Source organism: Populus alba, chromosome 16 (assembly GCF_005239225.2).
Source record: "Populus alba chromosome 16, ASM523922v2, whole genome shotgun sequence".
Lineage (NCBI taxonomy): Eukaryota > Viridiplantae > Streptophyta > Magnoliopsida > Malpighiales > Salicaceae > Populus > Populus alba.
In genome coordinates, this window is record NC_133299.1 from 4,799,911 (window position 1) to 4,816,690 (window position 16,780).

Here is a 16,780-nt window from a genome sequence, read left to right on the forward strand (position 1 = left end):
AAAAAATCAAAATGCCCTTGACTCCGGGTTTAAGTTCTTTAATTTTAAGGTTATTTTCTTAGTTTTACTATATATTTTAATTATTTATTATTTTTTTATTTGTATAAATACCAAAGTTCCTTTCAACTTAAGTTACGATAGTCAAAAAAACCATTGTGAAAAAAAAAAAACTTTCAGGTTAGATTTGATTATTTTTGTTTTTAAGAGTTTTTGAATTATTTCACTGTGCAATTAAAATGAAAGAAAAAATACATATTAATCCTTGCTCTATTTGTTAATGATAAATAACAAATGAATCATGTTAAAAGACATTAATATTTTTATAAGCATATGTTAAGGTTTTTTTGGTTGAAGGGACAAAAAAATTATGATATTCTTCCAATGAACAATGTTTTTTTAGTGTGCATCTTCAATAGGTTCTCTTAATAAGCTATTCGTGGACAGAATGAAGAATTTACAATAATTGTTTTTTCTCCCGATCTATATTGGTTTCAAATCCAAGATAGTTATAAATATGGAGGTTAATATAACTTAATTATTATCCGAAATAAGCGTGCAAAATTATAAATAATTTTGTTGAGTTTTTTAATTAATTCAACTATATATATCGAAGATCCCATATGAGATTGCAAAATTATCAAAAGAATATTTTAACCAATGAATTCTTTAGTAAGATATTAAAAATAGTATTTTTTACATTACTAAATTCATCTCGTCAAGACGGTCATCACAAGGCAACATAAGAAGAAGTCTTATTGTGGCTCTAAAACCCACTTATTTTCTCCCCCATTCTTCTTTTCTTCTATCTCTTCTCTGGATAGAGAAGGTCCTTTGTTTTTTCTCAATTTCAATTCTAGTCCCTTTAGTTTAAATTATTTGGAAAAAAACCAAACTATTTTGTGCAAAATCAAACTTCAATGGAAAGCCATGTTTTTTTGTGTTGCCACAAGAACCTCATACCAAGGCAATTGAACGAAAATATTAAGCTCAAATCTCAATCCAATTAATTATTGAAGGATCTAATTGAAAAACAAAAGAATATGGGTGTGAAAAGAAAAGCCTTAAGGATAAAAATAATAATTAAAACAGCTAGTACATATTAGAAGAAACAGTAAAAGCCCTAGCTGAAGTAGTTTTTGTTGTAATTTATTGAACTAGCAAGACTAGATACTGTGAACCGAGTGATATTTATTTATTTATTGTTTTTTGGGGGGGGGGAGGGGACGGAGACATGGATTTCGAACCAAAAGCTGCGACACGTTTTTTCTCATGCAAGTACAAATTACTCAAAGTTACAACAAAATTTTTTGATATATTATCTTCTTAAAAAGGTCATATTTGGTACTATTTTAAAATAAAAAAATAATAAAAGCAAAAATATGTCTTATTAAAATAATAATAAAAATAATATGTTTGTACGGTAGTTTAAAGTAAATTTTTTATATTTTTTAAACAAGATGTAAAAAGAAAATTATTATTTTGATTTTTATTATACATTACTATCTCAATCTCTGTGTTCATAAATCTTTCTTATGCTATGCTGCGTAGTTTATTTGATATTGTGGCTTTGCTTGTCTTTTAAAATGTATTTTATTTGAAAATATATTTATTTTTTAATATTATTATATCAAAATAATATAAAATACTAAAAAAATAAATTTAAAATAAAAAATAAATTTTTTTATTTTTTTAAAAAAATTTAAAACACAAAAATAAACACCTCGGTACTAATAGCGCATAAGGAAGAGCAAATAAATTGTTTTCTTGAAAGCTAGAATTTAACATTGATATTATAACTTGTTAGTTTTTAAAATTACTTCCTCGAAATTATCACCTACGAAGCCCTACCAGAATGTACGGGTTATTAATTAATGTCATGCAACCAAATTTATCAAGTAACTTTTGTAATACATGATAGCGGTGGACCATTCTTGAAAAATATTGATGGTGTTGTTTTTGTATTTTAAAAATATTTTAAAAAAATTAAAAATTTAATATATTTTTATTTTAAATTAATATATTTTTATATTTTAAAATTATATAATGATGTTAAAAATAATTTTTTTAAAATAAAAAAAATTTATAATATCAATGTATTTCTAAGTGAAAAGTATTTTTAAAAAACAATAGCTACACTCATAAACAGATTTATTGAGTTATTGAATTAGTCATGTTTTTTTTTATATATATTTTAAAATTATTTTAATATATTAGTATTGTTAAAAAAATAAAAAATTATGTTATTGAATTATTAGTGTTGTTTACTAAAAATTGTTTTGTAATTTTTTTTTTATGTTTTTGAATTATTTTGATATATTGATATTATTTTTTAAAAATAAAATAAATATTATTTTGATGTATTTCTCAATAAAAAATATTTTTTTAAAAAATTAATATTATATTTTCAAGTACCTCGTTTTTTTTTTTAGGAAATTAAAATAATGTTATTTGAATGTTTAAAAAAACAACCAAACTTATCATTTTTATTGAAGAGCCATGACGTGCATATAAAATAATTATGCACAGCTTTTATATAAGCTAACGTGATAATCCTCCTTTTTTTATGATTAGTCAATCATTTAATCACCTATAATCCATTATTTATCAATTATTACATGACTCATATCCGTTTGTATAAAGTTTGAGTACGATTTATACGCATAATTATTACATCTCTCGAATTCTAACTCCTAAAAAATACGTGGATTCAAGTAAGCTTTTGATTTGTTTCCACGACCGTGAAGTCTAGTTCCAAAGATCATGGATATTATTGTTTGAGGTGCGAGCACCGCAACATATTTAGATTTTTGATTTTGTATTTTAAAAATTATTACTTTTTTTATATATATTTTAAAATAATTTTAATGTGCTGTGTTAAATTAAATTTTATAAAATAAATTTTTTATTTTAATATATATTTTTTTAAAAAAACAACCACTATCAAGATACAAACTAATTTTTTAAATGAAAAAATAAATTTGTTAAGTGGACATAGAAATAACCTCGTGTTATTATTAATTAATTGAAGGATGCCAAATAAAGTGATATTCCCTCTCTTTGCGGAATTACCGTCGATTAAAGAATATGTTATTCCACATCTGTGGAGCATCTCTATATTGACCCAGTTGTTGCTTTGAAAATGTAGCATTATTGTGTCCTATTTTCTACTTCAATTTTATTACCAGAAAGTTTAAGAAGAAAATTCATGAAAAATGTTGACTTAAATTTTTTGAAAATACTACTTTAATAAAGTAAAAGTTCCAAAGCAGGTCAACGTTATGGTATGCTTACTTTGTAGTATTGTTAAGAGCCAATAATTTTTTTTTTATATGAATGTTCAGGTTAGGTTATATGTATCTCGATTAATTTTATAGGTCTTGAAGTTAATGACCACGTAAGCCTCTAGTGGTCATCATATTAGCAATTACAAAGCTCAAACCTGAAAACACAAGAAAATAAACTCTTTAATCCCAAGTTTTTATCATTGTATCATTTGTTAAATGGTTATTAAAAGCCAATAATTGATTGATCAAGGGAGTGCTTATTATGAAAAAATCAAGAATATAAACAATGAAAATATTGTTCAATAAACCATCAAATAATAATAAAAAAAACTAGAAGTCCATGCATGAGTTTATTTAATTAATTAGGTGATTTTTTTATTGTTTAATGACAAGAAAAAAAATGAAGACAATTGGACATGCTTTCCATTTTTACTATTTCAAGATGAAAAAAAATTAACTTCAAAACTATTAAAAAGTAAATTAATTTTTTATATGTTTATGTTTTTTCCTCCATTAACCAGGTACATTTCCCTTTTATATATATATATATATATTTATTTATTTCTATCCTAAGACATTGTAGTTGATAAACGAAACCAAAATAAAATGAAAAACGCAATCAATTCATAACTTCAGAACAACGAGACACGTGCGATAGCCTTAAGAGCACACGCGCCTAGATCCCATAGGAACAAAACACGTGTTCATCCAGGGTACATAAACGTCACAGCATCGAATCCAATCGAAAGTAAATTTTTTTCAAGAAAAAAAAAACAAAAAATTTCACAGTTTGTACTTTGCATTCCCTTTTTTTACTCCCCCAAGCAGAGAGAACTGAAATTATCCTTGCCGGGTAATTATGCATTTGGTCCCTGTATTTTTATTATCTTTCTTTTCCACCTCCAAGTCTCCTATTTCTGTAATGATTTGATCTTTATTTCTACTATCACTATCACTGTCAATTATCATCAAAGAATGCATTAGTTAAAGAAGAATATGCAACAAATAGTGTGATTAACAGCAGGATCTGTCAGTCTTTTTGCTGATCATGAAAGGACTAAATGACTGCAGCAATAGGCATTAGAGGAGGTGGAATTAAAACAATAAATAGTAAGAGGACTAAAATAAGATAAATCAGAGAGTAGAGTACCCAAATCCATCACTAGCCCTGACTTGGTGTCCCGTAAATGAAAAGGACAGGTCATCCTCAACGAATAAAAACTTTGTCGGGCCTTGTTCGTCTCAGGTCCCCGCCTTATTGTACAGTAATTTGCGGCCCCCTCTATTCCCCCAGCATTTCCGATGAGAGACGCTATTTTGAAAAGCTTTTTGATAAAATAGTTTTTTAAATAGTATAAATATAATATTTTTTAAGTACATTCTAATAGAAATTTTGTCTTAGAAAACTCAGTTACATTTTAATATAATTATATTATAAAACGATTAATTAAATTTAATTAATATAACTCTAATCAAAACTTTTTTTTTCATAAAAATATATTAAATATATTTTAGTACTTTTAACTAGTATATAGAAATGATTCTCGAAAAGATATTTTGATTTTAAATATAACTCTCTTTTTGAAATTATAAAAATTAAAATTAAATTTTGTCATCATTGTTTTTTGGCTTTATATTTAGCTCTTTCCTTAAAAATATTCTTAAGTTTTATGAAAACTCTAGTTTTGACGTGAAAACATTAATATTAATTTAAATGTTTTTATTTATATATATTTTAAAAATATTAAAAAAATGTAACTTTAAATTTATTTTATATATCTTTAAATATGGAATCATTATTAATAATTTATCTTTAATTTTTTTTTTGTGAGGGTATTGATTGCAAATTGTTGACCTAAAAAAGACAACATTACCGATGTTTTTCAAAGTAAAAAAGTTAAAGAGAAAGGCTCCAGCAATTGTTGACCTTTGTTCATCGTGCATTTTTCTCTTCAATGTTCGAAGTCTTTCGCTGACAAAAAGGAAAATTCTATTTTTCTCCATGTTTTCTAATAATTTAATATGTAAATAATTAAATAAAGTTTTTGATCACATTATCCTTTTATTAAAAGGACAATCAATATTTCAAATCGATTCCACATTTTTTTTAGTTTTAATATTAATATAAAATAAAAAAATATTTAGACACCGCAAAACTTGGATGAATTTTTTATATCTGTTTTTAAAATTATTATTTTTATTTAAAAATATTTAAATAATATTATTTTAATAATTTTAATATACTAGTATAAAAGATAAAAAAAATATTATTTTAATTAAAAAATCATAAAACACACCTTAAAAAAAACCCGTACTGTTAAGAACTGTACACCATTCTTTATTAAAATAGTATTTAGAATGGCAGTAGCGTTACTTTTTAAAAATATATTTTTTATTTTTTAAAGTTTATTTTTAATATTAATGTTTTTAAACAATAAAAAATATAAAAAAAATTAATCTATTTTTTTCCCTATCAAATCTTTTAAAAAGCACCGCCACACAGCGCAGCCAAACACTTCGCTATTCCACCCCCGCCGCTCTCTCTCTAAAAACACACACACACACACACACACACACACACACACACACACACTTTCTCTCTCTAAACAAATTCCCATTTATTTTAATAATACTCACCTCCGCAGCACCAACGTTGCTTTCTCCTCACTTCAAATAACCAAAAATCCTCTTCATACTCCGAAGGCAAACACGCCACAACAGATAACAGAATATCAAACACTCTTTCATTTGATCCTCTGTCTCTCTATAAACTGACTTCTTAAATTAAATTAAGGTTCCTTTTTTTTTTTATTAAATGGATCTGCTAATGGGACCCGTGGCTAGATCCGGACCCGAACTTGACGAAACCGGACTGGATTCCCTCCAATTCGGTGAAGATATCCGTCACTTAATCACTGCACCATCAGAAAACGCCAGTTCTTTCACTGCTTTACTTGAATTACCAGCTAACCGAGCCGTGGAGTTGCTTCATTCGGATTCGGGTAAAAAACAGTGCCCGAATTTGACTTTTCCTGCTAACGCTTCCCTCCTCGAACGAGCAGCCAGATTCTCCGTTTTTAACGGCGGTAGTAATTCGACGGACTCCAGCTCCGTTCCGTCCGATTCTAGTTCGAAGAATCTCGAGAAAGAAGCAGCCGTTAAGAGGGAGCCGTTAGAGATGGAGTCTTACCTCGACTCATCTCAGCCGCTGGTTTCTGATCCGACGGTGAATAATTCGGCGCCAAATGCAAGGGCGTGTTCGAAGAGAAAGGAACGAGAGAAGAAGGTAAAAACCAGGGTTTTTATGAGGGAATTGCCAATTTAGTGGTAAATTAGTAAATAATGTTGAATTGAGGTCCGTTGTTGTGAAATTAGGTTAAAGGAGCGTCAAAGAAGAGCAAAAATGAGGGTTCTCAACAAGAAGAAGAGAAGCTGCCTTACGTTCATGTTCGAGCTCGGCGGGGACAGGCAACAGATAGCCATAGCTTAGCAGAAAGAGTAATTTTAATTTAATTAAGTTCTGTCTAATTTGATTATTATAATTAAAAAGTTGATTAATTGATACTTTTTTTGAAAATTTATTTTTATAGGCGAGGAGAGAGAAGATTAATCAAAGAATGAAGTTATTACAAGAACTGGTCCCAGGCTGCAATAAGGTAGGTTACTTAGTTAGATATTGTAATGATTTGACATGATTTCGTTTCTTTTCCTTTTTTAATTGATCATAGCTTGATCGTGATTTGTTTAATAATGATTACCTTAAAAGTGGGTTTTGGATTATGGATTTTGCGGGCTAATTAAGGTGGGTTTGTCATGGTCACCTTTTCACCTCTTGCTTTTGTACCAAGAGAAGTGTCAACTAGGGTTTCGTGGTGACAGTTTTTTATTTTTATCTCTTTTTTATGTTTTTTTTATATAATTTTTTGTTCACTTTTTTTCTCTTTTAAGGAATGTTTGTTAGAGGTCCTTTTCGAGGCTAGTTTTGTCATTTCAGGAATCATTGGTACTGTGATATCGTAGCGATGATGTCTGTGTTTCAGAAATGATCTAATGAAAGGACCCTGAATTTTCCCTCAAAAATTGGCAGTAAGATTCAGGAAAGGACATGAATGCCCTTATGGGAAAGACCAGAAATTTATTGTGGAAATGCTAGCTGGAGGTTCCTCGAAACACTTAATATTCTGTCTGTTGGATCAAATGTTTGGGTCCACAAAAAAGTTGTGGTCCCTATTTGAAAGGTGCACGGTACCAACTTATCTTAACAAGTTTGGTATCCATCTTTGATGGATTATGAAAAGGCCATGGGAGAAGTTTCTGTGCCTAATTTTCTAGACCTAACTGCAAAGTGAGATGATGTGATTGTTGATAATTAAATTTATCTAATTTGTTCAAACAAAGAACAGAAAAAAGTTTCATGATTTTTTCCTTTAGCTCCTGATAGAATGGGATTTATAACATGCATATATTGAATTCCTTTCTGAATAAAGTGATTTTGACCAAATATAGATTACAATAACCAGTGATAAGTCTCCCTCTCTTGGCCTCCAATTGTGATTTTCTGAAGTTACAGGAGTTTAATTGTCACTCGTGACTGTTTTGTTAATATTTATCATGTGCTTAGCTTCCGCCTCGCATTTCTCTTATAAAGCGAGCACACACATCACCAGAGGCTATTACCAGAATTTAAGAACATAAATTAGTTTGGGGACCATATGTATCTGGGATTAACTGAGGAAAAAGGCCAAAACAGGCGTGCCCTTGTATGCCTCCCTGCCTGAGTTGTTCCTTCAATCCAAAAGTTCATGTTATAGTCCACATGCACCTAAGCAGTATGTAAGGGGCTCATCTGGGCTCAACCAAAATTAATTCAAGTACTGAATATGTTTTAATGATATTGTATTCACTAATCAGTGTTCAATCTTCAATTTTGCTCAAGCTGTCTCTTTCTTGCTAGGTGTTGCTGCCTTATCTTTTCTGTAATTCACGGTGTCAATATTAGCACTACTGTGGTTTAAAGTCTTTGAATCCAAAAAGTTCATGTTATAGTCCCACATGCACCTAAGCAGTTTGCAAGGAGCTCTTCTGGGCTCAACCAAAATTAATTCAAGTATCGAATATGTTGTAATAAGAGTGTTTGCACTAATCAGTGTCCAATCTTCACTTTTGCTCAAGTTGTCTCTTTCTTGCTTGATGTTGCTGCCATATCTTTTCTGTAATTCATGGTGTCAATATTAGTACTATTGTGGTTGAAAGTTACACCCATGTGATGCTGCCAGCAAAGTATGTGTAATGCTTTCTTATCTGTGGATTGATTAGTCGACTCGTTATGCTTGTATTTGATCATTGTTTTTTTAACTAGGATTGCTTTTCAAATTAAAGTTGAAAGGGTAAAAAATGAAGTCCAATCGTTTTGTCTATACAGATAATATTAGTCTATCATAGTTGACATGGTGGTCTCTCTAAGCAAGCGTATTTATTCTCTTAACTAGCTTGTCTAGTTCTGCCCATGTCGTCTTTGCTATGATCTATTGGACATTGAATTATTTACTTGAGATTGGCTCTAACCAGCTGATCCTAGATCATTGAAGCTAGCTTCCTTTTTAATTACAACGTGGCTTGGTTATTGGAAGTTATCTTTCTATGCAGATTTCTGGTACAGCATTGGTTCTGGATGAAATTATCAACCATGTGCAGTTCCTGCAACGCCAAGTGGAGGTGAGAGTTTTTTTCTTCCTTTTATTCTTCTGGTTTAGGGGGAAGGATGTTGCTTTCGACCGCTGGATGTGCCCTCTATTAAGGAGTCGTAATGTCTTATAATTCTAGACAACTAGATTTGTTTATTTCTTTGGATGCCATTTTTTGTATCATCTCTGTGTATAAAGGCAAAGCTCTAGAAAATGTTGGCAAGCTTACCTGCTGCCATAATTATTTGCCACGATCTTATTCTGGATGTGTGTTTGTTTTCAGGTCTTATCAATGCGACTTGCAGCAGTTAACCCAAGAATTGATTTCAATCTCGACAGCATATTTGCTACAGAAGTAAGTATCGGTTTTTGTCCTTTCTATTTTTCATGTAACTTGTGAAACAAGAGAAAATAAGGTTTGCTCTGCTTTCCTCCTGGGTTTTGTGCCACAACTAAGCAAAAGTTCCTCCTGGGTTTTGTGCCACAACTAAGCAAAAGCTTAGACCATGTGTAGCTGTGTGCTGTTGTGAGCTATTTCTGTACACACTTCACAAATATGCTCTGGTGCATCCCCTGCTCACCACCTTGAAACACTTCTGCTTTTGGATTTCTAGATTTCTAGTGCTTGTCATGGCTGTATCACTGGCAGTTCGCAGATGCTTTATTAAGCAGGTGGAAGCAGAAAAGTAATCTTTTGTAATTATGATACATCCATCAAGTGAACTCCCTTAAGTTTCCCGAAAGGGCAGTTTTACTTTCACTAATATGAGTCAACTTTGGGCCATGCCATGCCATTCTATCTTCAGAAATTTTTACCTTCAACCTCGTAGTTTTCCTGCAATGGTTGGTTAACTGCCCCCCTTTATGAGCAGAGGTACTTTGCGATTATCCTAAGGTTCAATTCATTTGTATCTACTCAAAAACTACACTTTGGCTTGCCTGTTGTATTTTCTGATTATGACCATGACTGAATTACCCTGTACACTTGAAATCTCTGAATTTTCCCAAGCACTGGTAATTAACTTAAATGAAATCCTGAAGCTTAATTTAATTTATTTCCCTGATAAAAACACCACCTTGGTAATTATAATTCATTTACTGCACAAGCTTCACAATTTTATGAAGTAAAAATGTATATGAATTAGCTAATTTGCTGTCCCTTTTCAACTTGCAGAGTGGATCTCTAATTGACAGTAACTTTCCCAGCATGGTAATGCCTCCGACGTGGACAGAAGCCCAAGTCAATAGAAACAGACATCAGTTCCAACGGCAATGGCAGTTTGATGTGCCTCACCAGCCAGTTTGGGGAAGAGAAGAAGACAGCCATAACTTCATCACTCCAGAGAACTCTCTTTTAAGTTACGACTCTTCAGCCAATTCAGGTACAATGCAGTTTTTTTTTTATTCCTTCTATATTTTGTAACACCATCTCATTGTCTCTTCTTGTCCTCCTATCTTATGATTGTAAAAGGAATTTTAAATGTAAAATAATGCTTAAAATTAAGAAACTCCTTCATTTAGAATAAAATGAACAATATTTAACAAAGATCATAACAATCGAAAATGTAATTCATGCAAGTTCACTTTTCCAGTTTTTAAAAGAATTTATTAATTAAGATCTGAAGTATACAATAAATAAAATAATAGCATGCTATGTTTTGATGTTAAAGAATGGCCAGGGAATCCGGTGTGCCCCCTGCTCTTCAATCCGTCAACATCCCTGGCAATCGTTGACATTTTAAATTCTTCATAAGATGCAAAAGCTATTTGGTCACTCTTTTCTGTGCAAACATGAATAGATTGAAACTTGACTAACTTGAGCTGTCATTGTCATGCAGCATGTCTGCACTCCAATCAAATGAAAATGGAGTTATGAAGGCCGAAAGAAGTTCTACCAGTAGCTAGTACTGTATATATCAAATGTAAGCAATTAGCAGGAAGTAGAGCGGAGGCATCAAACATTAATCTGGTTTTCCATGTCTCCAGGTCCGTTGGAAATGTCTCCCTGAAGATGAGAAATCCAAGCTTGTAATTCTTATATAGTTCTACATATATGATGTACTACATACATATATCTATATACTAACTCTTTTGAGAGTCAGTCAATCTAATTCTTCATCATTTGTGAGATGATTGATGATTCATATTGTAGATTCGACCAATGATCGATCTCTTGACTATTATGAAAGCAGCCTTTATCATATCATATTATAAAACATGCCCTGCGCTGCGTGCTCCCATCCCAATTATCCCTCTTCTAAGTTTTTCTCAATGAGCTTCTTTCCATCTTCCGGTTACAAGAATCAGGATGCTAATCTAGCAGAATGTTTTATTTACCACCCAGATCGAATGACAGAAATAATCTGGTATCCATTAGAGTTTCCCAGGCCCAAAACTCAGAGCTTAAAGAAGCAAACACTACAATTTAGAGGGCAGATCTTGTTTTTTTCGTTTGTCAATTGTTGCACTCAAGAAGCAAACACTTGAGTTCATAATACAGCTCAAACAACTTTTTTTTTTTATTATTATTATTAATTTCTTTCCTTAATGGGCCCGATAAATAAACATAAAAGATTACTGCGAGGTATAGAATGAACAGAAAGCTAGTAGTAGAGGTTTTTCTTCTTCTTAAAACAAAAACAACCAGCAGAGAGTTGGTAGCCAAACTCAAGAAAACAACCTAAGATCCCAAATCTCCTCCGATGACCACTCCAATTCTCCAATTAATCTTCCTTTTAATCTTCTCCCCTCTCCGCCAATTACCCCCCTCCAAACCAGCAACCCCCACCAGAATCCAACTCCCCAACCCACCTCCCACCACCCTCTCCGTCACCGACTTCGGCGCCATCGGAGACGGCATCCACTACGACACAGAAGCCATTCAATCAACCATTAACTCCTGTCCCACCACCCCACCAACCAAAACATGTCACGTCAACTTCCCACCTGGAATCTACCTAACAGCAACCATCCACTTAAAATCCAACGTTGTTCTAAACATCCAAGAAGGAGCAACCTTGCTAGGCGGCACAAAACTGGAGGACTACCCCAAAGAGTTTAACAGATGGTATGTTGTTTTAGCAGAGAACGTGAGCGATGTAGGGATAACTGGAGGTGGGGTTGTTGATGGTCAAGGATTGAAGTTTGTTAAGAGGTTTAATGAGAGAAAGAATGTGATGGTGAGTTGGAATTCTACTGGGGCTTGCTTGGGTGATGAGTGTAGGCCAAGACTGGTTGGCTTCATTGGATGTACAAACGTCAAGGTTTGGAATGTTAGGTTAAATGAGCCAGCTTATTGGTGGTAATTCCCTTTATCCTAAATTGTTTTATTATTTCCTGAATTTTCTTGTAAATACATGCTTATTTAGGGATTTCAGCTTCGGAATATGATAATTAAGGCAGTGTTTTGGAGTTTAATAAATTGCTGTTCTTCAAAATATTTATTTTGAACGTTTTAAATAATATTTTTATTTTTCAAAAAATATTTTTTACATTATACATAAAAACAAATTAATTTTTTTTAAAAAAAATTGCATTCTAAACGGCATCTAAAGGGATCAGCAATTGAGTTTCTTGTTAGTAACTAGGTTGCTGTTACAAATTGGACTAGTTTCTTGACAGAGTTAATTGAAATTCAACACAGTTTGAGGACTAAAAATGAATGAACGAATGTTATAGGGATTTTATTTTATTATTAAATATGTCGGAAGCTTATGGGGAACCCAATCAGCAATATAACTTTTGCCTCTTGATCTTGTTGAATTGGAGAGAAGGCCCGCGTTGACGCTTGCCCTCTGTGCTCGCTACAATAAGAGGACGCGTGGCATGTGAAAATTTCTCGACCGTTGATAAGCAGCTGTCGTTGTTTATACACGCCAACGGATATGATTTGCACCTCTCACGTATCTTTTAAAAAAGCTTATCCATCCACCCAGCCATTCCATATATATATATATATATATATATATATATATATTGGTACCTGGTGGTTTACTATTTATTTATTTATTTATTGCTTAAGTAACCATGGGATCATAGAACATCCCAATACTTGATTGAAATGTCTACTTTGGTGCCTTGAACCTTACAAAATGTTCCAAGGGTTAGGAAAATCATTTTTTCATTAAAGTCAGAACAGCTTAAGTTTGAAAGTTGTTATTTAATTACCAGTAGGAAGTAGTTTGAGACGCAGTTACTTAGGTTTTGTTGGTCAAACATTAGTTTTGTCTCTCCTTAGTTCAAGCCAAGCTTTTACATCATGTTCCCATTCCTATTTTATGTGCACCAATGTGTGGAAAGAAAGCATGGAGCTGAAATAACTTGCTCATAACACCCTTTAACAAATTACGTGGTGCGATTGGATCAAATAAGCCCTTATAGGAGCTGTTCTTCAGCATTTGCATAAATTGCATGTTTAATGTTGTCGATCTAGAAGTCAGCTGGCAAAACCTCGTTTTATGTGCCTCACATTAATCAGTTTTTAACTCAAATACTAATGTTAAAGCTAGTTACTTCTGGTTCATCAGATTTAAGTGCATTCTGTGTAAGTGTGTGGTTACTGATGGTGCAGCTTGACGAAATTTCCAAGTCTCTGAGTTACCTATACTAACCAGTGAAACTGTTTGATTTATCTATATGGAAGTGTATTAGGCAGAGTAATTGAATTGAATATCATTACTTGATTACTAATTGGCTATTGTTTTTCAATTCTTTTCTGTTGAATTAATAATCTGATGAATGCTTTTGTTTTTGCAGTTTGCACATAGTACAGTGCCTTAATACACGCATTTATGATGTTTCCATATATGGTGACTTTAATTCTCCTAATAATGATGGGATAGATATAGAGGATTCTAATAATACACTTATTACAAGATGTCATATCGACACCGGAGATGATGCTATTTGTCCGAAGACGTACACCGGTCCGGTTTATAATTTGACTGCTACAGACTGTTGGATTCGAACAAAATCTTCAGCAATCAAGCTTGGCAGTGCTAGTTGGTTTGAGCTCAAGGGCTTGGTGTTTGACAATATCACTATTGTAGATTCTCATAGAGGATTGGGACTGCAGATACGTGATGGAGGTAATTCATTCTTTCTTCCATCTATGACATCAACAACTTTCGAATATAAATTCTTCATAAATAGAAATGTAAATGCTGGAAGACGGCAAATGCTCTCAATTGTTTGTTAGATTATACATCCTTTTCAAGAACAGGCTTGCCTATACAAGGCTTTCCGTTATTGTAAGGATGTAAATATGGAATATCCTTTCCATACCAGGACCTTTTAAAGTTGATGAATTGAGTATGAGAAAATATGTTCCATAAGAAATGGAAAAACTATGCTGATGGCTTTTTTGTGAGCAATCATAAGTTGACATGCTAATCTTTGGCGATTCTGATTAAGAATACTGATTCTAACTTGATCCTTGACATCTTTTTGATTGGTAGGTTAGAATTTTGATTGGTTTCTTAGGTATGCTATAAGGAGTGGATGGCATCTTTATGTTTGATCTTGACTACTAAATGTGTTATCATAGCTGCTAATGAAATGGACTGAGACACTAGTGATGTTTTGGCTCTAAATGGGACGAGAGTTCAATTAACAATACTGATCCTACCCTGATCCTTGATGGTTAAATATTGTTGCCTGAGAACTTCCGCCCCGGCATTTTTAATCTGATTAATCCCTGCTATATCTCAAGTAAGCAGTGCCTAGTTGATGTGACAATCCCAACATTTGATGACCACCTAAATTATGAGTAACGTATACGAGAAACTTTGTTGGATTATTGATTATTCTAACTTACACAGGACAACTTTTGCAGGAAATGTAAGTGACATCACCTTCTCAAACATAAATATTAGCACAAGATACTATGATCCATCATGGTGGGGTAGAGCAGAGCCTATTTATGTGACAACCTGTCCGCGACACTCAAGTTCAAAAGAGGGCTCCATATCTAATCTACAATTCATCAACATAACGGCGAATTCTGAAAATGGTGTATTCTTGTCAGGCTCTAAAGGTGGCCTGCTGAGCAATCTGAGATTCATCAACATGAATCTGACTTTCAGAAGATGGACAAATTATCCAGGTGGCTTGGTTGACTACAGACCTGGATGCCAGGGTCTTGTTAATCACAGTGCAGCCGGGATTATCATGGAACATATCGAGGGCTTCGAGGTTGAGAACGTAAATATGAGATGGTCTGATTATCAAAATGAGCCGTGGGATAATCCTTTGGATTTCAGACCTTCGACTGTGAATAACATTTCTTTTCTCAATTTCCATTCTGCTATGTATAAACAAATGAAATAGCTAGGAAACCATGAGAGGAACCGTCACTTGACGTCGTTCTTGGATTGAAACAATAGAGTTGAGCTCCAATTTTTTCTACATTTGGGGTACAGGTGTTCATTTGAAGAGAAACACATGCCTTGTAATATGTAATAAAGGAAGCCTTGTATTCAAGTTTTATTATATTGAAACCATTGATAATAGTGATAAGTTCTCCTTCGGACATGTATGGAGGTTGAACATGCCAGAGGTATCTGCTTTGATCTTCCTGGATTGTCTTTCTAATGATAGAGGATATTTGAATCCCAATTCATGGTTTTCATCAAACCTCGCTGGATCGAACCGGATTGATCGGTTCCTATCTTGGTGACTTATGTGGACGCCAGTACGACTCGCTTAATTTGTCCAAGAAAGTTGTGATTTTTTTAGCTAACTGGTTGTGAACTAAGTATTATGTTCATATTTTCTTGTGATTTTTTTGAGAGGCCATTGATGAATGACGATGGGAGGGATATTCAGTCCCGTGTCATTTGGTGTGATTTCGAGCGACTTTCCCTTAACTAGATTTCCCTTAATTAGATGGAACCTAATTTTAATTAACAAAAACAATGTGATTAATTATCAAGATTAATCAAGGATTAATTGTACCAAATGATTTTGTTGTGAGCCAAGGAAGAGGATAGTAAACATGTGACAATTACAGTTAAAAATGCTGAATTAATTTTATAATAAAATGACAGCAAGTAACAGTTGTAACACGAAGAATAAACATGTGATAGAAGTAAGTTAACAATCATGCGATTATAATAGGTAGTTAGTTAGTTTAAAAAGTTGGTTTCTAGTTAGTCAGCTAGTAGAAGCAGTTACAGGCTGCGGTCTATTGCATGTAAGCTTGAGAATAATGAGCAAAGAAGGCAAGCAATCACATTGGATCAATTTAGCAGTTTTGCCGTTAATCTTCTCCCTCTCAGTAGTCTTCCATTTCTCCTTCATTTTTCCTATAAACTATGCTTGTTAAGGAGTAATCCTTAACAATTGGTATCAGAGTCATAACTGTAAAATCAAGGCTTTAAAGGAGCAAGGTAGGAAGGTGGATGAGTATATTCAACATCTGCAAGAAAAGACAGAGGAGCATGGGAAGAAGCTCGATCAAATCAATTCACAATTGGAAGCTATAATGGCTATGCTGAAGGCAAATTCAGGAAGCCTATAAGATGGTAGAGTTAACTCAACTAATGGAGGAATTACTCCAGGTTAGAGGATGAATCAATGAGGAGGTGGTCTTATGAATCAAAGAAGTGACTGTATTGGCAGTCAAGACATCTCATGGGTAGGGCACAACATGGCAATCCCAATAATTGACCTGTCAAATCTTCATGGAGAAAATCCCAGAAGTTGGATGCGAAAATGCAAGAAATTCTTCTAGCTAAACTATATACCGGTACAGTAGTGGGTGCAGTTAGAATCACTATACTTGGATGGCAAGGAGGAGATTTGGTATGAAAA

The 16,780-nt window shown here is 32.8% G+C and overlaps 2 protein-coding genes across 2 annotated transcripts; both read left to right on the forward strand.

Moving 5' to 3' along the window:
• The first annotated feature begins 5,830 nt into the window (after positions 1–5,830).
• LOC118052014 (transcription factor bHLH48) lies at positions 5,831–11,101 on the forward strand. Its single transcript, XM_035062828.2, has 7 exons — positions 5,831–6,570; positions 6,660–6,782; positions 6,875–6,940; positions 8,931–8,999; positions 9,252–9,323; positions 10,143–10,350; positions 10,807–11,101. The coding sequence occupies exons 1-7, from the start codon at positions 6,100–6,102 to the stop codon at positions 10,842–10,844; spliced, it is 1,047 nt and encodes a 348-aa protein (XP_034918719.1). The 5' UTR covers positions 5,831–6,099; the 3' UTR covers positions 10,845–11,101.
• Positions 11,102–11,516: 415 nt separating this feature from the next.
• On the forward strand, positions 11,517–15,465 carry LOC118052005 (uncharacterized). Its single transcript, XM_035062817.2, has 3 exons — positions 11,517–12,269; positions 13,724–14,055; positions 14,802–15,465. The coding sequence occupies exons 1-3, from the start codon at positions 11,671–11,673 to the stop codon at positions 15,293–15,295; spliced, it is 1,425 nt and encodes a 474-aa protein (XP_034918708.1). The 5' UTR covers positions 11,517–11,670; the 3' UTR covers positions 15,296–15,465.
• The last annotated feature ends 1,315 nt before the right edge of the window (positions 15,466–16,780 follow it).